At 42.1% G+C, this 24,395-nt stretch overlaps 1 protein-coding gene across 2 annotated transcripts in view; it reads left to right on the top strand.

Annotated features, from left to right (window-relative positions):
• LOC113438506 (solute carrier family 71 member 2-like) overlaps window positions 1–23,570 on the top strand; it is a 127,359-nt gene extending 103,789 nt beyond the window's left edge. For both annotated transcript variants that reach the window (XM_026703920.2, XM_026703918.2), the window contains 6 exons: window positions 3,453–3,566; window positions 9,121–9,192; window positions 10,788–10,900; window positions 19,140–19,237; window positions 21,058–21,209; window positions 21,971–23,570. In XM_026703920.2, coding sequence (XP_026559705.1) covers window positions 3,453–3,566; window positions 9,121–9,192; window positions 10,788–10,900; window positions 19,140–19,237; window positions 21,058–21,209; window positions 21,971–22,174 — 753 coding nt within the window. In that variant the 3' untranslated portion in view covers window positions 22,175–23,570. The remainder of the gene's footprint in view (window positions 1–3,452; window positions 3,567–9,120; window positions 9,193–10,787; window positions 10,901–19,139; window positions 19,238–21,057; window positions 21,210–21,970) is intronic.
• The last annotated feature ends 825 nt before the right edge of the window (window positions 23,571–24,395 follow it).

The raw sequence follows: 24,395 nt of genomic DNA, 5'->3' as shown, positions 1-24,395 counted from the left end.
TTAAATTTATGTTCTATCCATCTCATGATCTAAAGCAACTCTGGGCTGCTGGATTATTGGCCTGTGGATAAACATATCTGATAGATATAACGTGCTTTGTACAAGATTTTCAGCATTGAAATTGCAGTATGCTTTTAGTCTTTCCCTTTTGGAGAACCTTCATCTGTTCCAGCTGTCTTTTCTCATAAGTTTCTCTGTCCTAGAATCCTTCTTACCATTTCTCTGGATTCATGAGAATCCCTTTTTTAGAAATGCAAATATATCATAAACTTTAGCTTTAGTCCCCTTAAAATCAAGCGGTCTAACATAATATAGTCACGATTTCCTCTTTTCTGTTGGCTATTATCAAATATGGATAGATGACCCTCTTGGCTCTTTTTCTGAAACCTTTCTGCAAGTCAAAAGAATATCCTGGAAAGGTCATGCTTGGCAGAGTATGAGAAGTTAGAATCAATAAAAAAGTTTCTCAACAGCGGTGCTACTTTTATTTGTTCCTCCATTTGTTTTAGTCCAGATTCTCTCTTCAGGAGCATACAGTGATGACCCTATTAGAGATGGACTGTCCAAGGTTTCAAGTCCTCTAGCTCCCTCAGGGCGGAGGTTGGTGTTGGATTTTAAACTAGCCTTGCCTAGCTAAACTAGTATAGCTAAGGACTTTACTCTTGAAATAGTGGGGCATGAATGCCTATCTGTATTAAATAGGCCGTAAGGAGACGTTGGAAATCCCACTGGTGCGCTACCTTCCCTTGCAGGAACCCTTTCCAATTCCCTTAACCTGTCTTTGGTTTTAGAGTACACATAAGAGTTCATGTAGGTGTTGAATGACTGGAATCTCCAAGCCTTTTGGGACAGAGTTAGGTATAGTTTTAGAATTCATAACCTCCAGGGCAGTTACAGGTAGTCCTTGACTTAAGACCACAATTGAGCCCAAAATTGATGTTGCTAAGTGAGAGATTTGTTCAGTGAGTTTTGCCCCAATGTATGACCTTTCTTGTCACAGTTATTAAGTCAATCACTGCAGTTGGTGTGTTAGTAACATGGTTGTTCAGTGAACATGGCTTCTCCTTTGACTTTGCTTGTCAGAAGGTTCACGAAAGGTGATCACATGAACCCGAGACGCTGCAGCCGTCATAAATACATGTCAGTTGCCAAGCATCTGGATTTTGATCATGTGACCACAGGTATGCTGCAAAGGTCTTAAGTATGAAAAATGGTCATAAGTCACTTTTTTCAGTGCCATTGTATCTTCAAACGGTCACTAAATGAATTGTTGTAAGTCTAGGACTACCTATATTGGTTCCCAATAAAACTCAGTCCCAGCAGATGTAGGCAATCTCATGGTGAATCTCAGTTTTGTTCTGGAGCAGATGATTAGTAATCTTGATATGGAGGATCTTTCTATCAAATTTTTGCCATTTCTCCTTCAGGTTAGATTCATTGCTACTCACACCCACCATGGGTTGATTAACATGGCTACGCTTAGATACCTCATTGTTCCAGATGGATTCTGACAGGAACATGGGTCATTTCTCAGTAGTCTTGTAGACAGTTTTGTTGAGCAACCTGATTAGCATTGCCAATAGAAGTCTATGAAGGCAGACAATGTGATTCTTTCCAGACAGCCTTTCTGTTGGCAAATTCTAGATGGCTAGCTGGTTTTCTGATGACTAATGGTAGATGAAGTAACGCCTTAGGTGCCAACTGAAGACAAAAAGTGACCCAGAGCATGGATACAAACTAATTTTCAAACCAAGGTAGTGGTCAAAAAGGAAGTGAAACAGCAATTTCTTCTATTGTCTTGGTGAGCTCTTGACCGTGGCAAACTCCCTTTGGGAAGAACTTAGTTAGAGCCCCTTTCCTGGCTGCTGCAACTTGTTTATGTGGCATTTGTCAAACAAAGCTATTCAGATTCTCCAGATTATTTGTATGCAGAATTTGTCATGACTGGAAGATTGACAGGTCATATTATCAGGAACACATGACATGATAAAATGTTCTTTTGGCTCTTATACTCACTTGTGGATTGGCCAGCCCCATTAGGTAGACCAGACCAAGAAACAACTATAATAACAGGTCTCTGAGAGTGCTATGCTTCTTCCGTTCTTATACCCACATGAGTTAAAAAGTTGTCTTTCTTGAGCCACTTATGATTGCTTTCTGCTCATTTTGGATTTATACCTTGTTTTTTTCCTACTTGTTTTGGTAATGGATTTGGTTTATGTCTGTCAAGGTCATCTTCCTTAGTCTGTACTAGACTGGATCTTTGCCAGTCCTGACTTCTTTGGAAGATTGGGGAAAGAACATGATAAATTGGATGTGGGACACTATCAGTATCTCATTGCAGGAGGGGTTTGATGCCAAGAGCTTTGAAGGAGCTTCCTCCTTAAGAGATTGCTCGCTGAACCTATCTGTCCTTGGCAAGCATTGTTCTGTCTCATTTCTGGAATAGAGACAATGGCCAATGCACAATTACAGACCATTCTAAAGAAAGTGAATTATTTGAGTTCAGACCTACACACTGATGCGATCAGAACACTTTGTTTGTGAATGACTTTCAAAACCTAGTGCATTTCTATTGTTCTCTTAGATATCTCAGTTAAGTTTGATGCTGTGGACTTAGCACTTAGACGTATATACTGCTTTATAGTGCTTTACAGCCCTCTCTAAGCAGTTTACAGAGTCAGCATATTGCCCCCAACAAGTTGGGTCCTCATTTTACCCACCTCAAAAGGATGGAAGGCTGAGTCAACCTTGAGCCTGGTGGGATTTGATCTGCCAAATTGCAGTGGGAGTAGCTTGCAGTACTGCATTCTAACCACTGCGCCCCCAAGACTCTATGGACTTCTTACAGGAATTGGGGACTGGAGGCTGTGTTATAATGGTTCTTGTTTCTTAGTGAACAATTCTAGTCAGGGCAAGAGAAGAGAGATTAGTTCACTGGCTGCACTTTTGTGCAATGCCAGATGGTTCACTCTTTTATTCCTATTTAACTTTTTACATTAAGTTTCTAGAGGATTCCAGTCAGTCCATTTGGGATGTAGTGTCACCAGTAAACTGAAGCTACCTAATTATTCATTGTTACCCTGTTCCATACAGTAGATTCTGTCAATATTTTGACATAGTATCAAGAGATTGTAAGGGTCTTGATGAGACAAAATAGTCCAAAACTGAACCCAAATAAGGTGGAATAATTCTTTTTAATTGAAATGTATTGACAGCTCTGTATTACCTCATAACACAAATTTTGAAGGAATTAGTCCCTGAATTTGTTAGTCTCCTGAGCTTTATTTATTGTTCTGTGGAGATTTTATTGTTGGTTACCAAGGGTCTTTTCATCAATATTGGACACAAACTGAACAAATGCATGAATACTATTATTAATAAATTATAGAAATAATTTATTTATTTCTGATGGTTTTGTCTTACCTTATTTTTCTTCTATCTTTTGACAGTCTTTGAGAAAAGTTGGAAAAGATTCTACAATCTTGCTGACCTGCATCACTGTTTTTCTTTCTTATCTCCCTGAAGCTGGCCAATATTCTAGCTTTTTCCTTTATTTGAGACAAGTAAGTAGTTTCCAATATTTTTCACTGTCTGTCTAGTTGTTTTGAACATAGCTTTAAAGCAGTGGTTCCCAAACTTTTTCAGTCCACTGCCCCCTTGGTGCTACAAACTCATCCTTGGTGCCCCCACCCAGGGGTAGGATTCAAATTTCTGTGGGTGTGGCCTAATTTGATGGTGTGGCTTGCTGGTCGTGTGACTGGGTGGGCGTGGCTTGCTGGCTGGGCATGGTTTGCTGGTCACATGACAAAGTAGGTGTGATTTGGTGGTCATGTGACTGGGTGGACACGGCCAGGTGACTGGCAAACCAAATACAAGTGGTCCTCACTTAATGGCCGGTTGTTTAGCAAGTGTTCTAATGTATGACTGGCCTCCCCAGAGATACTTGACCCATTTTTTGGAGTTTTGACAGCCATGCACACACATACAAACACACTCCCTTCTAACCCTGCTGGATCAGGTCATTGCACTAGAATCGGCAAAGCATCTCTGATTAGATTCTAGCAGTGAATAAAATCTAATCAGAGATGCTTTGCCGATTCTTGTTGATTTGTTTTATTTGTATCTCATTATTTCATGTTGCTGAATTGCATTGACATGTGTGTCCCTTCTTGTGCACAAACCAGAAGCTTTTGTGATTCTTTGCAGCAAAAATTACCGACCTCTGGCTTTGCTCTACTTTTCAAACATACTGACACTGCCGCGTTCTCGGTGCCGGCTCCACAGGTCCACCCCATTGAGCCCGCTGCATTGGAGGGACCTGCCCAAGCAAGTCAAGTCAATGGGGTGAGCCTGAGAGAGGGAAAGAGAGAGAAAGAAGAGAGAGAGAGAGAGAGAAGGAAGAAAAGAAAGGGAAAGAAAGAAAAAGGGACAAAGAAAGGGGGGTGGGTGGAAGGAAGGGACAGAAAGAAAAAGAAATAAAGAAGGAGGGAGGGAGGGAGGAGAAAGATAATGAGATATCTATTCTAGTCCAATCAACTGTTCCAGCAGGGTTAGAAGTGTGTGTGTGTGTGTGTGTGTGTGTGTGTGTGTGTGTGTGTGTGTTTTCTCGTAATTTACCAGTACATTTTGGTTTTGCCTTCTTCAGAGTTGGCACTGTAATACATTGGGGAAAAGTAATTTTTAGGGTGGAGCTCTGGTCCAATGGATCCTGTTTAAATCCTCAACAAAATGAGAGCTTCCTGATAGTCTTGACCATGTTTTGTCCACAAAACCTTTAATAGAAGCCAAAGATGTTTCAATGTGCTGGCAAAGATGTTTCAGTGTGGAAAAGGGCCTCAGTCTAAACTAGGCCTCATTTCAATCAGATGCATCAGGTCTCTCTCTCTCTCTCTCTCCCTCCCCCCTCCCCCTCCCTCCCTCCCTCCCTCCCTGACTGGCTTTGCTCTACTTTCCCAATATGCCTGCGGGGCTGGCGCTTCGAACATAGATAGATGGATGGATGGATAGATAGAGAGAGAGAGAGAGAGAGAGAGACAGACAGACAGACAGAGAGAGACTGGTAGGTATGTAAGTAGATAGATTGGTAGATAAATAGGTAGATAGGCAGGCAGGCAGACCTTTTGGTTGAATGTATGGATAGGTAGGTAGATAAGTAGATTGGTAGGTAGGTAGGTAGATCTACATTGGTAGGTAGGTAGGTAGGTAGGTAGGCAGGAAGGCAGGCAGGCAGAAACATTTTGGAAGGATGTATGGATAGATAGATAAATAGATAGATCTATATTGGTAGGTAGGTAGGTAGGTAGACAGAAAGACAGGCAGAGAGAGAGGCAGACCTTTTGGATGTACGTATGTATGTATGGATGGATGGACGGACGGACAGAAAGAATGCGAAAGTGGTGGCACTTTGAGAAAGTAGAGCAACGCCAGAGTGGGAATTGAAGTCCACACAAGTTGCCAAGGTTGAGAAACACAGGCTGAATATATCAACCCAGCCATTCTGGTTTAGAGTTTAGCATGCTGTTTGATTTTGGCTTAGTCAATGAATAAACCATGGCTAAGATCTTCCTGCTCCTTAATGCAGCTGCCCCTCTGCCCCTTCTACAGCCCCCTTTGGCATCCCATTTTGCAATGCCAACCTCCCTGGGGCAGCAGTGCAGCCGACCTCACCCTCTTTGCTTCAACTCAAGGTCCACTTCCATCGGGCCAAGCAAGGGGAGATACTCTGCACACATTCAGAGACTCCCAACTTCAGTGAAGCGTTCCGCCCATCTTTATGCTCTGCCCGGGAGGAGGAAGGTGTGCGGAAGCAGCCCAGACCAGTGGAGGGAACGATCGCTTGGAAACTATGCAAGCAAGCAAGCAAGTGCAGGGCTCAGTCGGAAGAACTGGGCTGCAGAGGGAGGCTAGGTTCTAGGTCCGGGACGGCCACGTAGAGCCGAACCGAGCTGAGCCACGCCCCTTGGTGAGCCGCAGCTGCACCCACCCGCATCCTGCGTGCAAGCCCGGCTGGCTGGAGAGGCGGAGGCCGGGCGGGTGCTGTGCACTCCCTTGTTCTCCGGGGAAGGGGGGCATAATGCCGGACCACCCACCCCTTCCATTGCGCACCTTGGGAGGGTTTTACTTTTGGGCCTTCTGGCACGCCTCCGCCACTTCCACCGGAGAGGGCAGCCTGCAAGCTAAGGCACCCTCTTTCTACCACCTCCCACCTCTCCTCCCCCAGGCTTGGCAAGGCTCACTGCGCCGCAGGTTCTGCATTCAAGGCGCTGGCTACGAAGCGATGAAACAGTCAATGGGCTGCGTGACTGGCAGTTAGTGAGCCTGTGGGGCTGGCAACTTGAATGCCCCCTGCCACGTCTTAGCACCCCCCTGCCGACCCCCTTGCCTCTTACCACCCCCCTAAGGCATCCCACCGCCCCCCAGGGGGCAGTACCGCCCACTTTGGGAACCACTGCTTTAAAGTGAGGTTTCCAGCTTTATTGGACTAATGGGCACAGATGAAATTGAAAGCATGTCAAGAGCCATCTGATAAAATGCCTGTCTTGCAACGGGCACGTTTTCCATTCATGAAATGTTAACAGATTACAAACTGTTGAGGATCCTTTTTAACCCCTTAAGATGGTCCCCATAATCCAATTTCTTTAATATCAACCCACATATTTTCTTTTCTCTCAGATGCATATAAAAAGCTACTTTGGAAATTGAGTAGTCATATGGGATACGAATGAGAAATAACTTCCATGTTTTGGGGCTTGTATATGGTTATAATGTATCTGAAGGAGCTCTTACTTGTAATATAATGCATAGTAGTCCTCAGTTTAAATCACAATTGAGACCAGAACTTTGATAACTAAACAATGTGATTGTTAAATGAATGACTTTTTGAGTCAAATGACTTTTTTTGCTGCCTGAATTTAACTGAATCACTCAGATATTAACGGAATCCAGCTTTATCTATTGATTTTGCTGTTAGAAGCCATCTGGGAAGATCACAAATGGTGATCATGTGACTCTGAGATGATGCAAACATCACAAATGTGAGCTGGTTGATCAGCTCCTGGATTGCTATCATGTGACAGTGGGATTGTGGTAACAGTTGTAAGTGCGAGAACTGATCCATAGGTCACTTTTTAGTACCTTTATAACTTCAAATGACTGCTAAACAAATGGCCATAAGTCAAGAATTACTGGTATTCTTATTTTAAAAACAACATACTTTTTCAATTTAAAATTTTCCCTGCAGCAATATAATATTCTTTTCTCTAATTGTCACATTTTTCTGTCCCTAGAGTGAAAAGGTCGATTCCAAACTTATATATATATATTCAGTATTTGACAGCAAATCACGTATCATTATCTTTGATCTCTCACATTTCTCATTTTTCTAAGAAAAAGGAACCAAAAACCTGTTATTGTAATGCAGAAATAAAAGAGAGTATTATATAATTTGCTATGTAAATTTGACATCTTGTTGATGGGCAGAAAAGATAGAGAACATTTCATTAAAATCTTTCTCTAGCCATTCTTTCAGAATTCTCTTAAAAGTTCATAACAAATTAAGAAATGGCACAAAGGCAATATAAATCTGTAACTTTTAGTTGGAGACAGGATGTTAATTTCGCTGGGAAGGTGGACTGCTTTACCAAGAGAGCAGCAGTCATTTAAAAACATCTTCTCAATTTCAAGTCTTCCAGACATTTTGAGCTATTAATTTCTGTGATCTCTGAACTTAGTATATCATGGAATTGTAGCCCAAACCATCTGAAAGATATCCAGATTGGGGGAGCCTGCTGTAAAGCAAACTATTCCGCCTACCTACCTACCTACCTGCCTGTCTACTTAGTACCTACCTACCTCTGCTTTTAATCTAAGCTTCTAAGCTTTTTTTGGAGGCTAACAAGTAGATTTCTATAGTAACTACAATAGACCTTGACCTGTGTCTTACTTGCTTGGCATCCATTCAAAGTTAAAATGGCGCTGAACTTAAGTGTACAACCAGTCCTCAAAAGTTCTGACCATTGCAGTGTCCCTGGGGTCATGTGATTGTGATGTAGACACTTAGGTATCTGGCTCATGATTATGATTTCAGAATGAACTGTGTCATACCACCATTTGCAAACTTCCCTGCTGGTTTCTAATAAGCAAAGTCAATGGGGAGGCTGAAAGAGAAAGTCAAAATAGGTAGACCCCAGTAAGTTTCTCCCACCACTTTTTCTCCGAAGAAGCCTGATACATACAAGATCCCAGGGATCCTGCCCACCCACACTCTGCAGTGCCTGCCTCCCTGGAGCATCCCCCACTTCCCGCAGCCTCTGCCAACCTGCTCGAGATCCCCGCTGCCTCCCCTGCGCTCCTTAGCCTCTGCCAGCAGCACCTTCTATTCACCATGCCATCCCCCCAGTACTCCTTATCTGGAACTCTCACCACTTCTCACTTAACAGTCTATGCACCCTGGGGTTACGAGGACAACTGATAGTACCAGGTTTGTTTTTGCTAAGCAACGCGGTCCTGGGATGCCACGCTTTATTACTGCATTGCTTAGTGACAGCAGTCCTGGTCCCAACTGCCAATATTACCCAAGAATTATGACTGAGCTATGATTTGTAGCATTCTGGAAACTTTTTTTAAAATTGTAAATAGCTTTTTCTCGTGATGTAATACAGTTCTGAGCAATGGCTTCCCAAATGGTTCAAACAGGTTGCATCATCTTCAAAACAATGGGGATGTGTGTATGTGTTTGTGTGTTTATGTACCTCAACATGGAAAATCTTATGAAGGTACATGAGAATATTTTGAATTGAAATTGTTGTGCAGTGCTGTGCTATCCTGCATATGGCAGTATATATTAGCAAAGCTTTGGTCATGGTATTGTGGAATTGGTTGATTTTTATTTGACTGAAGTTGATACTTGTGGATTTTAATCAACACTTGTTTTCACAAGTTCTTTTTTAGAAGTTACATACATCACAAAAATCATCTAAGATTTGGTGTTCTCTCCAAGTTTGTTTTCCTTTTGTAAATTTACTTTCTGTAAGTACTATAATCATTCCTTTTTCTGAAATTTCAGATTTTCAGTAGCTGTGAAGCTTTAAGTCCAGATTTTGTTTGATTTATTTACAGGTGATAAAATTTGAGTATGCAAGCATTGCAACATTCATAGCTGTGATTGGCATTCTTTCTATAGTTGCTCAGGTAAGCATAATTTTAATAAGGTTTTAAAAAGTTGCAACAAGCACACATAACTAAAACATTAATTAAGTGATGAAAGGTACTTTGCAAATTATGTTCGTGCAAGTAAAATGTCTATGTAAGGCCTAACTACTATAAAATAAAGAGAAAATATGACAAAAGGTACACATTTTATATCAAATTAATGTTTAACAAAATAATTCAAAATACTTAACAGAATGTTGAGTAATATATCAGTCCAAAATTGCATTAAATAAGAACAATCAAAATGTTAAAAGCTGGTTTCTTTTACCAGATCCTGACAGAGAATTGGAGTCTGACCAATTAATAAAAATTCTGCAGCAGAAAATCTTTGTCCTGATTATCGTTTACAGAGTGAACATTTGAAAAAAAATGTTTTAGATTATGATTGATACATGTTGGTAGAGCCTATGGGAGAAAGTGGTTCTCTCCCATAAAGCTGATCAATGCTTAAAAAGTGAAAACCAGGCATGTGAAACTAAACATGAAAACAACAAACCATCACCTAGCGCAGATCACACAGAATACTTGTAATACTCAAAACATGTACGGGCAGTCCTAATTTACCAATCTGCAATTGGGACCAGCAGCTCTGTCATTAAGTGACATGTTGTAAAGTAAAACGTCACACTCCTTATGTTAGTTCTGGCTCAGGAAGCGAATCACCTACAGTTGTTGTCCTGTGACCATGACTTAACACTTCCTGCTGGCTTCTCCATTGATGTTGCTTGTCAGAAGCTTGGTTATGAAGGTTGCAAATAGTATCATGGGTTAGTGAGACATTGTGATTGTCATAAACGTGTACTGTTTTCCAAGCACCCAAACTGCAATTACATGACTGTGGAGGCACTGTGACTGGTGCAACTTTTTATAAATGTAACTTTGAATAGTCACTGAATAAACTTATTGATAAGCAAGGACCACTTGTAGTCCAAATCAGCTTCCTCATTGCATGCCATTTGTAGCAGTTGTAGTTTCCAACATTTTTCAGGCGCAACATTACATTGTACTAGTGAGCATTTGACCTTGCTTGTTTGCAAGGTAACTTGAATGTTTGACTTCACCTAGCAGCTTTCTTATTGGAAAGACTTTTTTTGTCAGTGCTTTTATCAAGGCCTTTCCTTGGAAATATATCATGAGGCTTTGGTTGTAATTTTGAAGGGCCCCCCCAAAAGTTGATGCTCAATTTGTGCACACACTAATGAAAAATTGATGAGTGGTGGGCCTAGAGGTGGAATTCTCGCCTCACTATCAGGAGCTGTGAGTTCGATCCTAGATAAAGGCAGATATTTCTATCTCGGCACGATAAGAATATATCTGCTGAATATAACTCTGTATTGGTGACAGGAAGAGCATCTGGCCAGTAAACACTCAGCTCCATTTAGTTGACCAGACTCCCATCCTGCAAGGGATTATGAGGTCATTAAAAGGAGATGATAAATGAAAAATTGATATTGGTTCTAGATGATCGTTGCACAGCCATACAAATTAATTTTAAAATGTCTTTTTTGCCACTGCATTTATTCAGGTACTGATTTATAAATAAATTGCATAATGCGTTTTCTGACTTTTTGTAGACTGTCTTTCTCAGCATTCTAATGAGGTCTATAGGGAACAAAAACACAGTACTGCTTGGCCTTGGTTTTCAGATGTTCCAGCTGGCCTGGTATGGTTTTGGCTCTCAGCCTTGGTAAGTGCAGTGCAGATGTGTTTTTAATTGACTCTTCCTAGTTTCCTTTTTAACAATTTAATGAATATGTTGCATGTTGTGTGCTTCTGGGCATGGAAGGTATGGTAAACCTACTTGGGCCATATTTTTATGTACAGTTCTAACTCGTAGATGTAATAACTCCATGGTCAGATCACAAATAGGATGATACAGGAAGAGATGCTTTAAGAACATAATTTTCTGCTGGATCAGATTCTTTGCCATCTAGTCTAGCAGTCAGTCTTCATTTTGGCCAACCAAGTGCACTAGAAAGCCCAGTGGTTTCCAAGCTAAGAAAGGTGTTTTGACATCAAGACTAATAACCATTGGCCAAGATCGTAAGTTGTTTACAGAGTTTTAAGTAATTGACAATATTATATGTCAAAACTTAGAATTTGGACTGTGGCTGGTGACAAAACAGATTTTAAAGAAAAGATGTAGATGTAGTAATGAGTAACAAGGGTAAAGGCAATTTTGATTTGCTAAATTTTGAAATTAAGCACTTTTTAATAGAAAGATATAATGGCTTATTTTTACACACACAGAGACAGACAGACAGACAGACACAGAAAGAGAGGCACAGAGAAAGAACAAGAAAACTATAAATATATCCTCCCAAAATGATATCACACAATATTTATGATGCATTTCACTCATGACAGCAAAGTTTTAGCTTCCAGAGTAGTCAGATCTTAATAAATAACTGAATAAGAGAAGTTATACTATATAGTCTTACAGATAAAGCCCTTTTAGAATCATCTTCTGACAGATACCCCAGTACCAATAGCACTTAGATTTATATACCACTTTACAGTGCTTTATAGCCCTCTCTAAGCGGTTTACAGAACCAGCCTCTTGCCCTCAACAATCTGGGTCCTCATTTTACCCACCTTGGAAGGATGGAAGGCTGAATCAACCTTGAGCCTGGTGAGATTTGACCAGCAGGCAGCAGAAGTAGCCTGCAGTACTGCACTCTAACCACTGCACCACCGCAGCTCATAGTAGATATTCTCTATGCGCTGGTTGGATCACTTCTTCCTGGAAGAAGTGCTCTCAAGATACCCAGATCTCAAGTCATGTTGGACTTTATAGGTAAAAACCAATTTCTTGGAAACAAGCTGGGAGCCAGTACAGCTCATATTATGGCAGTGTAACATGGTAATAATAAATCTGACGTATTATCATGCACATAGTTACATTTCCCATCAGCTGACATTTTGGGGTGGTTTTGAAGGGTAGTCTCATATAATTAGTATAATCTAGTTGAAAAATAATGTTGATATAAGGGACTAACTAAATGTGTGCCTAACTTGTTTTTCATTGCAGTTTTCTTTGCTTTACAGCTGGTAGAGTGAAAAACCTTCCACGGGTATTCAAATTTTGTACCAGCTGTAATACAAAGCCTGGCTTTAGATCTTAGACAACTAACAAAATACATGTGATAACCTGGGCGGGGATACAAAATAAACCCAGTCACAAAAACCCGATGAAGCCCCTTTTATTCCTTCACTTTGCTTTCAAGCTCCAAATATCTTTGATGGAAGACAAAATCTCCCACAAAAGCAGTTACAAGAAGGAGGGAAAAACAACACAAACCAGGCAAGATAAGGGCTGGAGGACGTCCACAGATAACAGAACACACACTGGGAAGGACGGCAAATTCTGAAAGGAACCATAAACAAGAGATAATTCCACGCTTTGTTTCCAGCGTTCGCTCATATGCATTTCCGTCCTCATATTCAGTTGTCACAGCTGCAGCCCATGAAGACGATCAAGGCCCTCTCCTCCCAAGTAGACCACGTGTCTCCCTTATCCTCTTCTCCCTGCGTGCCCTAGGATGGAGAGGGGATGGGCCTGGGCCCTCCTTTGACTGCCCAGCTGGCCTCTGCCCTTCCCCAGCCTCCTCCACAACCTCCGGAGCCACATTTCCACTCCCTACCTGCTGTTGCTCCTCTCCCTCAGAGTCAGTCTCCACCAGGGGCATGACAATACATAACATTTGTAGAGATGCCTTCAATCAGTCTTTATTATAATTGCAACCAGTATCCAAATAGCCAGAAGAATTTTAATTAAAAAGCACACCAAGTTCCTCAATATGAATGGCATATTTTTAAATACAGAAATATATAAGGCTAAAGCAAGTGACAAAATAGTGTAAGTGGAACCTTAGGTCGCGAACATTCCTGTTTGTGACCAAATCGGGTGGTGAACAAAAAATCCACCTGATTTTTGAATCGGGTCATGATTCAAAAATCGGGTGGCGAACAAAATTGGTGTGGAAAGATTCCCTTTCCATGTTGATTTCCCCTTTGGCACCATTTTTTATTGCGCACATGCGCAGTTGGTCATGCTTCTGGACACATTCAAATCAGGTCACAAACAGAGTCCAGGAATGGATTATGGTCATGAGGCTCCACTGTATATATTTTGACCTAAAATATATAATTTTTAACTCTTTCACCCTTATTGCTAGTTACCTAAAACCAACTAACTTAATTATTATCCATGTGAACTGTCATTTTTACATGTTTGAAGCTGCTGAGCTGAACCTGGCAATACTATTTGAAATGTTTGTTTCTCTTCCATGCTGCTGCGAGAGCCCAGGATGGATATGACTCCTCCTGATGACATCATCAAACTGGGTCCGTCTACTATAAAAGTAGCAGCCTGTGGGAGAAACCCCCCAGCTTTGACTCAGCTTCTTTCGATGACCATAAGCTGGTGTCTCTGAAAGCAGTTTAGTTAGCAGAAAAAGCGAAAACTATCTTCATCATTGGCATAGCTGCACCTTCAGGAGAGTGGGGCTTCACTCTCCTGCATCGCCGAGGATTCGATGTTTTCTTCAACCGAGGGAGACTATAAGTAGGTAGTAACCCTTGATCCTCGCCCACAGTCTTCCCTCAGCGATTTAGGCCATCACGATCATAAAGATCGCATTGGCGATAATAGCGCCTCTCAGCTGATCGTAAATTTTCACTTTATTGCTGATTTCGCCATTCGGGGCTGTTTACAGCGTAAAGAGCGATTTAACCCCTGTGTAGCTCTGTAGCTCTTGCAAATGGCCAATTTGGAGGCTTCTTCAACTGCACATGGCGAGCACCCATTTTGAAAGCTTCTTCTAAAGAAAGTAGTGAGCAGCCATTTTAGGTGGCATCATCCCCCAAAGGCCAGCTTCTACTATTCATAAGCTCCTATTCAGGCTACTGCATAGACAACACATAGTGAGGATCTCTTCCAGCACCTTTGTTTTTGTTTATGCATACTATGGATCGAGACAAGGCCCACACAGAGCCTTCAGGCCTGATTTCTCAAGGCCCCCAAGCTGGCAAAAGAAAGAGAAGGAGACAATGCTCCCAGTCTGTTCAAAGGGAGGTGGCAGCCAAATTAGGGCCAAAGCTTTGGATCCTAAGAAAACATCCCAGGCTGAATTAAAGGCAGAGAAACGAAGGCATGCAGCCTTAGAAAGGCAGTTCAGCAAAACTATAGAGCAAATGAGGGGTCAACTACAACAGGCTTCCCAACCAGCCAATCCTCTAGTTGTTCAGCCAGCTACTTCTAGGGAGAGGGAAGATACCTCAGCTCCTCTTAGCCACCTCCAATCCTGGTCCCCAGACCGACCTGAAATCCAACCAGGACCTCAAGACTTGAGCAGGTCAGGTCCCAACTTTGCCCAGACTCGTTGGGATCTTTCTTCTTCATCTATCCCATCCGTGGCCCAAAGCAGCTCTCGATCAAGACCAGAGGCCACCTTTACTCCAACAACAGCAGGTCTTCGGCCCCTGGATCCTCCATCGAGTGGCAGATCTTCTGACATCAACGAAGTAGTCTCCTTAGCCATCAGACAGGGTCTGGCAGAAGGGCTTCAACACATCTTCAGGCCTTCAGACAGACCTCAGCCTTCCTTCCCGGCTTTTCCTCTAGCGCAGATTCCCCAAAGGGGACTACCTCGCCATGGAGAACAAAGGGCCCATCTTACCAATGCGGAAGGAGTGGACCTCACTCAGGGAGAGTATGAGAAATCATCTGAGCACAGCCCCTCCCCTGATTCTGATCTGGAAGAGGGAGAAATCTGGGTCTCCAACCTCTCGGAGGAAGAGGAAAATCTGAGGCCTGATCAGCCTCGTTCGGCTTCTGTATTCAAATCTGCTTTATTCAAACCTCTCCTACACAAGGCACTGGTAACAGTCCAGTTGTCAGCGGAGGAAATTGCCCCTGAGCCTCGTGGTACAATCGGGGCATAGGGATTCCCTCTTCTCCAAACCCATTGTTCATTCGGAGGTCTTTCCTTCCCCCATCATCTTTCTTGACTTAGTCAAGGAACAATTTGCCTTCCCCACTGCAGGCTCCCGCCCACCGTCCCAAGATAGGTGGTTCTATAACATGGGTCCTTCCTTAGCTCTGGCAGTTCCCCCAGTAGACGCCCCAGTTGTGGCCTCCTTCTCAAGCACTCCAACTGAGCCTGAGGATGTACTAAAGGCAGAGTACAAATGCTACGAAACAAACACTGAAGCATAACCACTCAAGCCTTGGCTTGGGCTATCCGGGCCTCAACTGCTGCATCATTTTTTACAAGGTCTTCCATCTGCTGGCTACGCCAACTTCAAGGCCGCATACCTCCATCAGACTGTAGGTCGCATGAAGACCTCAATAAGATCATAGCAGCAGCAGAGTTCTTGGCGGACACCATCCTCAACTCCGCCAAGTTCTCTTCCAGGGCCATGGCATCATCAGTGGCAGCTAGGAGACTGATATGGCTACGAAATTGGCAAGCGGAGTCTCGACGAAAGTGGAAACTAGCTTCTGCCCCATGTACCAGTGAGAAGCTATTTGGAGATGCCCTTGACCCATTTGTTGTTGAAACAAAAGACAAAAGGAAAGTCTTTTCATCAACAGGAAAGAGGGCAGACTTCTGCCCTACCCCATACCAGCCTCCCCCATTCAGGCCTGAAAACGCTTCTTGCTTCTCCAGACCTCAGAGAGCGTATTCTCAGCATCAAGATCAACACCATGAGGCTACCGGCAGACAACAAGCTGCAGGTAAACCGCCCTTTCGTGGGGGGGGGGGGTGTCGCTCCTTGCGTCGCTCTAAATCTCTTGTTCTCCTCTCCCATTGGAGATTGTTTGGCCTCCTTTGTTTCCAGATGGGAGGAGTCAACGACAGATGCCTGGGTACTCAATACAGTAAGGTCAGGGTTACAATTAGAATTTCTATCACCACCCCCAGAAAAAATTCTACTTTGCCCCATTTCCTTGGACAGTTCACAAAGGGCACTTATAGAATCAGCCATTAGTCACCTGATCGATATAAGGGCCATTCAATCAATTCCTGAATTACAACGTGGACGTGGGATTTATTCTTGGCTTTTCGTGGTCCCTAAGGCCTAAAGGGGGTGGCAAGCCATTCTCGACCTAAAATTTCTGAATGAGCTTATCCCATATAGGCGTTTCAAAATGCAGATCTGCATTCTATTCTGGAGAGCGTTCGGGAGGGTGATCTCTCTTCCACTGATCTCATGGAGGCTTACCTCCACATTTCCATCTGGCCTCAACATCGCCAGTTTATCTGTTTCTGTTACCAGAATCTCCACTTCCAGTATCGGGCCCTTCCTTTCGGGCTCTTGTCTGCCCCAAGAGTCTTCACAGTTACTGGCGGCATTGGTGGCTTCACTCTGGTCTGTTCCAGTGAGGATCCAATGCTACTTGGACGACATCTTGATTCTGTTGTCCTCCACCCACTCTGCCCATCAAGATCTTCAAACCACTCTCCATTGCCTCCAGTACCATGGTTTTTCCATCAACTCCAAGAAAACCCACCTCTTCCCAACAACCAGATTGCTCTATCTGGGAGCCATCATCAACACAACTCTGTGCCAAGTTTTTCTGTCTCCAGCCCAAGGGCAGAGCCTTATTGAGATCATTCGACAGGTCCAACATCAACACGCTGTCTCCCTGTCACTGTTGTCCAAACTTTTAGGCAACATGATCTCATGCATAGGCATCGTTCCGTGGGCATGGCTACACTCACGGGCTCTACAATGGTTCCTGCTCCCCTTCCAACGAGCAGGAGCCAGCCACACATCTGCCAAGGTCCTGCTCTCTCCAAAGGTCCACCGTTCCTTCAAGTGGTGGCTTTCCCCAGCCCTTTCGAAGGGTCTCCCATCACCACCGATGCAAGTCTCCTGGGTTGGGGAGCCCACATGGAGGGTCTCATGGCTCAAGGAATCTGGTCCCGCTTAGACAGGACTGTGCCCATAAACTGGCTAGAACTCACAGCCATTTATTTAGCCCTGAAACATTTCAGGGACAGGATAGTGGGGTCCCATGTGCTAGTGTTGACAGACAACATGGCTGCAAAGGCGCACGTCAACCGGTAGGGGGGCACAAGGTCCAGGACCCTCATGAGGGAGCCGAAAGGTTGGGGAGGTGGGCAGAGAGACATCTGCTGTCTTATCACAGCAGACCACATCTCAAGTCGACAACTCCCAGGCCGATTGGCTGAGCAGCAGCCCAGTCGACCACACAGAATGGTCCCTTCCCCAGTCCATTTTCAGGGATCTCTCCCTCAGGTTTGGGACCCTGGAGGTGGACCTCTTCGCCTCTCCCCAAAACGCTCAAGTAAACAGATTTTTCACCAGGTTTCCTTGTCAGGGAGTGGAGGGGACCAATGCACTTCGGAGCAGATGGCCCACCAGTCCCCTCTACGCCTTTCCCCCTCTTCCCATCATTCCGGCGGTCATTCGGAAGATGTTGGAGGAATGCGCAGAGCTGATTCTCCTAGCCCCCCATTGCCTCAGGAGACCCTGGTTTGCAGATCTGGTGAACCTGTCTGTAGCCACTCCCTGGAGGATTGGCTGCTCTATCTATACGGCAGGACCTCTGCACTTTTCACAACAATAGAGTTCTTCGTTTAGACCCTACCTTTGTACCCCAAATAAATTTTGTATTCCACAGATCCCAAGACATAGTAGTTCCTGATTTTTGTTCCTGTCCACACCACGCCTTAGAGTGCAACTGGCACACCTTAGATGTTAGAAGGGCTCTTAGAATTTATATCAAACACACTTCAATGTTTAGGAAGACAGAGGCTATGTTTGTATCCTTTCCCCCTTCCCACTGGGGGAACAAGGCCTCTCCTGCTTAAGCAGGTGGATCAGGGTTTGCATTGCACAGGCCTACAAAGCCAAAGCTCTGCCAGTACCACACGGCTTGACAGCATACTCCACTAGAAGTGCTGCAACTTCGGCTGCCTGGGCCACCCAGGCACCCCTAGAGGAGATTTGCAGAGTGGCTACATGGACATCCTCGTCTCCGTTCATCAGACAATACCGTCTGGATTCCTATGCCTCCACAAGCGCGGCTTTTGGCAGACGGGTTCTTCAGTGGGTGGTGCCTACTTTGGAATGAGAGACCGGACGAGGACCCTCCCGAGGATTTGAAAGCTTTGGTATGTCCCATCCTGGGCTCTTGCATCAGCATGGAGGAGAATGGGCGTTGGTAAATTTACCTGAGAACGTTCTTTCTATCAATGCTGCTAGAGAGCCCAGCCCCTGCCTTGTTGCGTCCAGATTGTGAGGTATGTTATGGTTCACAATTCTGTTTTGGCTTTCAGAGACACTAAAGTCTCTCAAGTATCTTCGCCAAAGCTGGGGGGTTTCTCCCACAGGCTGCTACTTTTATGCTAGACGGACCCAGCTTGATGATGTCATCAGGAGGAGTCATACCCATCCTGGGCTCTCTAGCAGCATAGATAGAAAGGGCGTTCTCAGGTAAATTTACCAGCGCCTACTCTAGATCAGAGAACAACAAATGTATGTATGTATGTATGTATGTATGTATGTATTTATATATGTTTTCTTAAGTTTTTGCGGGTACTTACATGTATGGTATTCAGTTCGGGTATTTTCCCACGTCATTGTAGTTATGCTTTTAAAGTTGTAGCAACGTTTCGGCAGAATCTCATCTGCCATCATCAGGCTTCTGTATTGTGTTACCTTAAGTCTGACTCACAGACGAACACAATACAGAAGCCTGATGATGGCAGATGAGATTCTGCCGAAACGTTGCTACAACTTTAAAAGCACAACTACAATGACGTGGGAAAATACCCGAACAATACCATACATATATAAAACTCTGTGAACTACCTGGACAATTCTTTACAATGTTAAAAAAGCTAACCCTTCCTTTCAAATTATATAGCATTATGTTTTCTTGTGCTTAGGATGATGTGGGCAGCTGGAGCTGTTGCAGCCATGTCAAGTATCACATTCCCAGCAATCAGTGCTCTTGTGTCACGAAATGCAGATTCAGATCAACAAGGTGAAAGCAGACTTATTTTTCTACAAAACTGATCTTGTAGCTGTTCCCCTCCCGCCCCAGCATCACTGAGGATGTATAATTTTTGTGCTTTACAAAAGTAATACAGGTAGTCTTTTACCTACAACCACAATTGATCCCAAAATTTCTGTTGCTAAATGAGTTTTGCCCCATTTTACGATCTTTCTTGCCACAGTTGTTAAGCAAATCACTGCAGTTATTAAGTTAGTAACACAGTTGTAAATTTGACTTCCCCATTGACTTTGCTTGTCAGGTCACAAAAGGTGATTACCTGACCCCGGGACACTGCAAAATATGAGTCAATTGCCAAGCATCTGAATGCTGATCACATGAGCCATGGGGATGCTGCGTGTGAAAAATGGTCCATAGGTCTCTTTTTTTCAGTGCCGTTGCAACTTCAAACGGTCACTAACTGAACTGTAAGTTGACGGCTTCCGGTTAGTAGTCTTGTAGTAGCTTTTGAAAGCAATACAGTCTATATCTTTTATTGCCCCTTGTGCACGCAAGAAGAGGTAAGTTACACATACTGTGACTCTTCATAAATGATATTTCTTTAGCTTGGAGAATTTTTTGAGGGCAATTTTCCTTTGGGGATATAACCTATGTGGAGTAAGAAGCTCCAAAGTAAACCCCTTAGCAGTACAAACATAGGCATCTTCAGGATCGCAACTGACAAAGGACAATGAACAGCATATCATGTCCACCATGCAAGCGATAATGGTGATAATTTATTTAACTAATTGCATGCAGCGTGATGCTGCAAATAAGAGGGCAGAGCTTGCATGGTGGACATGATATGCTGTTCATTTTGGCATTGTTGCAGCTAGCCTATATATCCAAGAACTAGTGATGGCAGGGATACTTGTAATTATTTTGCCCGCCATCTCTTTACCTCCTTGCTGGGGGAGAATCTCTGTCCTGTTTGCTTCTCCTAATTCCAGGGGAAGGTGAACTCCCCATCTTCCAATAGTTGATTGTGAGATTGGTTTGCATTTATTTTTTAATGATGTTTGCTTGTGACATAGATGATTATTCTTTCTGGAAGAATGGTGAGAAAGAATAATAATCTAGGTTCACTTGTTTTTGAAACAAAGATGGATAGAAAATGGGGAATGATGGAAATGTCATAATCACCAAAGTGATTTCATTTCTCACTAGGCCAGGATTTGAAAAAGACATTTCAATGTTTATTTTGTTAGAAAATGATCACAATTTTTGATGAAAAAGAATGGGAATACACTGTTGGCACTTTATAGAATACCTTTCATGTATAAGTGTATAATGTAATCTAAAATAAGCTCTTACATTAGGGGCGGGGTTGGTAATTAAATATCCTCTGAATAGTTTTTAGAAATTTGAAAGTACATGCTAATGCCATCTAGTGGTGACTACTGAATATATGAGAATGTTTAAATGTCAGATTATATAAATACTGTATGCTCTCTAAAATACAGAATTCAAAACAATTGAATTGGGCCAATCATTTCAATTTAAAAGAATATGTTGAGATTAGTGATCTAATTCAGTTGTTTTGAAAGTATCTAACAAGAAAATCTGTTTCTCATAGATCAAATTTATGTCTCAAATTAATTACTAGTCTGCAACATTACCTTTGAATCTAGCTGATCTCTCTTTAAAGGTAGTTAATATTGGGACAGCTTAGAAAAAGGTCAACCTGATAACTGTATAAGAGCTCAGAATCCATTTGAAATGCAGTCTATAGAGCTTTTTCATTGTATTTTTAAAGTGGGATTGGCCGGCAGAAATTATTTCTCCTTCACTGTGAACTTGCTTTTTTCCAGGTGTGGTCCAAGGGATAATAACTGGAATCAGAGGTCTGTGCAATGGTCTTGGCCCTGCTCTCTATGGCTTCATATTCTTTCTCTTCCATGTGGAACTTAATGAGTTGGCACCAGTTCAGGATAAGGCTTCTAGGCAGGATCCAAGTGATGAGGTAAAATAATTACAAATCTTTCTTGGAATAGTGGCTCTTAATAGTTCTTGATAAGGCATCCTATGACTGATATTTTTTCATTTTAAACTGCAAGACATAACATGGAGTGAATCAGCAATTGATTCTTTTGGTGGATTTTCTAGCTAAAACATAACCTTTTTGTACTCTTGCCTGGTTTTTTTCATATTGTTCAGCTGTTGCCAGCCATTCTTCTCCTTGGCCTTCTAACAGCTCCTGTTCTGTGTCAGTCTCTTGGATTGAAGAGTGCTTCTTTGAAACATAAACTTATAGTATCTGTGTAATTTTGACAGTTCACAGGTTAAAATACGGTATTTTAGGATCTCAGTTTCTAAAATCTAATATTGCGTTAAAACAGTTATTCAGTATAAATAATTATAATTTAATTCAGAGAAGTTCTCACCCTCCTAGGCCTGGTGCAGCACATGTAGAAGAATACGAGGCAATTTTTGTCTTGATTCTTTTCAAAATATCCAGAACCAAAAAGACTTCCTACTGGTTTAGTATTCTTCCTCAGTTCACTATGGGATGAAATAGGAGTGTGATTGCTGGAGAAGACAAGTTTCTAACTGTCGACAACAGCCAAAATCGATGCAAGTCTGTTGATGTTGGCAGCACAGTTCTAGTAGTGACACACATAACTGTTGATTTACTGGACAGTTAAAGATGCGGATGTGAGTGGCTTCATTGTTCACATTATACTAATCTGTGGTTGCTCAGTCTTTCTCATTTTCTTTTTACAGAATGCAGTCATACCTGGCCCTCCTTTCCTTTTTGGAGCATGTGCAGTCCTCCTAGCCTTTCTGGTTGCCTTATTTATCCCCGAGCACAGTAAAGCCGCCAATACCAGAAAGCACAGCAACAGCATCAACAGTATCCAGAGCAACAGTCCAGATCGGGGTAGTGATGAGGATATTGAGCCTCTGCTTCAAGACAGCAGCGTATGAAAGGAATTTTCTTCTAAGATTAACAGAGACAGCTATTGGGCAGGCAGAATCCATGCACTGAGTTCTGAATCCAGAGCAGTTCTCTTCTGGAGTGAACTTTCGATCTGTCAGAAGCTTTGCACATTTCACTCACCTAAGATATCATGTATAAGTGGCCATTGGTATTCAATTAAGGCTGATTGCAACCACTTACTGTGGATTTTCTGTAGAACAGTCCAAAGCAAGTTTTTCTTTTTGTATCCATGCAATTATTGTCGAACCCAACACTGAACTGAGAATGTGGAATTGCAGTATCAGAGAAAGAGGATCTTCTGATGTAGTTAAATACTTGAGTACCCAAATTCACTGTGAGTAAACAGTAACCCTGCTAGGTCCTGTCCCTCATCCTCCCCCCATCCCCAAATGTCTTCATTGCTTCTCTACTCTTGTAGCTCGTGGGGATTTGGGAAAAAAACACTCCATTTCAATAAATATTACTGACAAAAGTTTCTATCACAATCCCACTCCATCAATACACTCTTATCTCTCTCTCTCTTAACATGCTGCCTGGTGGATTGAATATTGCTGAACTATTTAAAAGTGTGCAGGGAATGTCAATTGAAAGATAAATTATTGGTGCATTTTCAACCCTTGTTTTTAAACTCTCTAACTGAGATGTTAATTAAAAGGGCTCCTATTGAAAACCTGAGCAAGGCAATGATGATAATTCCTCTGATAGCGTTAGTGATGCTCACTTCTGGCACAACCAGCGTAGCCGGTTCTGACACATGAACTAATTAAATGGGTGCTGAGGCAATTTATATTGATGTGTATTTATTGCATCATCTGTCATCTTTTAACTGCCATATGAAACATTTCTGGCCCACTTAATTTCACTCCTGCCTTAACTGCTATTTAGTGTACATTATTATCAGCTATATTTAGCCTTCGTATCAATCTCTGAAGAATCATAGAATTATAATTGTGAAATGTCTATCTAAAAAGACTTTAAAAGATTATTTAGTTTCTACAAAGTACCATGTTACAATTTTTAGAAGCATTTTTGAAATTGCACAGGTTTCTGTGTATTTTGTGGCAGTAAAAATGGAACATTACACAAAAATCTAACGAAGTACTCTTATGAATGTTTTATATGTAGATATTTATAAAAAGTTCTACTTTTTTTCCTGATGGGGTACTGTGTAAATCTTGTATTTATAAATGTCATGAGGGCACTGACAGATATACAGCTTTTATAAAGGATTGTGTAATGACGGAACAAAATTTAAATATATATATATATATATTTTGAAACTTGGTCCGCCTTAAGCAAAGATATCAAACCTTTTGTACTATGCAGTTTGGTTTTTAAGTTAATAAGCTTCCTAATGCATAATAAATTTGCGAACTATATTATTCAAGGTTGTAATATGATTTTGGTATCTTTTGTCTCCTGTTAAAAGTATTTATGAATTATTTATATAATGTAGGGTTTTGCTAACTAGTTACTACAAACTGGCCCAATATCAAGAAATCTTTCTCAGAACGAATTCTTATTTATGCTACATGGGATGCTTTAAGAAAAGCATCTATCAATAGAAATAATTCAAAGTAAACTGAAGGGATTTCAACCCCTATCGATTGCTTCTCAAAGACAGAAAAAAGACAATTGGGACTTGTATTTTGGTTGTTAAGTGATGTAATTAAGCTAGTAGTCACATAATCAGACCCTTTTACTATAGTCATTAAGCCAATCACAGTCGTTAAGCAAATTGCATGGTTAAGTGAATCATGCAATTCACTTAAGTGAATCTGGTTTCTCGATTTTGTCAAAAGCTGGCTGAGAAGATTGCGAATTGTGATTACATGACCACAAGATGCTTCAACCATTATAAATGGGAATTGGGTGCAAAATGCCCAACCAGTTATGGTTGTTCTGGTCAATGTGACCATGTGACTAGAACAGCCATAACTTTGAGGATGGGTTGTGAGTTTCTGGGACCATCGTAACTTCAAACTGTCATTAAAAGAAGGCATCAAAGTCAAGGACTATCGATTCAATGTTCTCTTAGTTTTGCTGCAGGAACTACCTGTGCAAGCAAATCTGATTGATTAAAAAAGGATCTTTTATCCAATCAAAATTGTCATGTTCAAATAGTCCAAATAATTCATCTGCCTTGCAGGCAGAAGGTCCAACTTTAAATCCTTGGTTTCTCCAGACAGCACTAAAATTTTGTTTATT

This window comes from Pseudonaja textilis, chromosome 2 (genome assembly GCF_049901715.1).
Source record: "Pseudonaja textilis isolate UNSWEBS1 chromosome 2, rPseTex1.2, whole genome shotgun sequence".
Classification (NCBI taxonomy): Eukaryota; Metazoa; Chordata; class Lepidosauria; order Squamata; family Elapidae; genus Pseudonaja; species Pseudonaja textilis.
The sequence above is the reverse complement of the archived record's forward strand: the minus strand, read 5'-3'. Positions and strand labels throughout refer to the sequence as shown.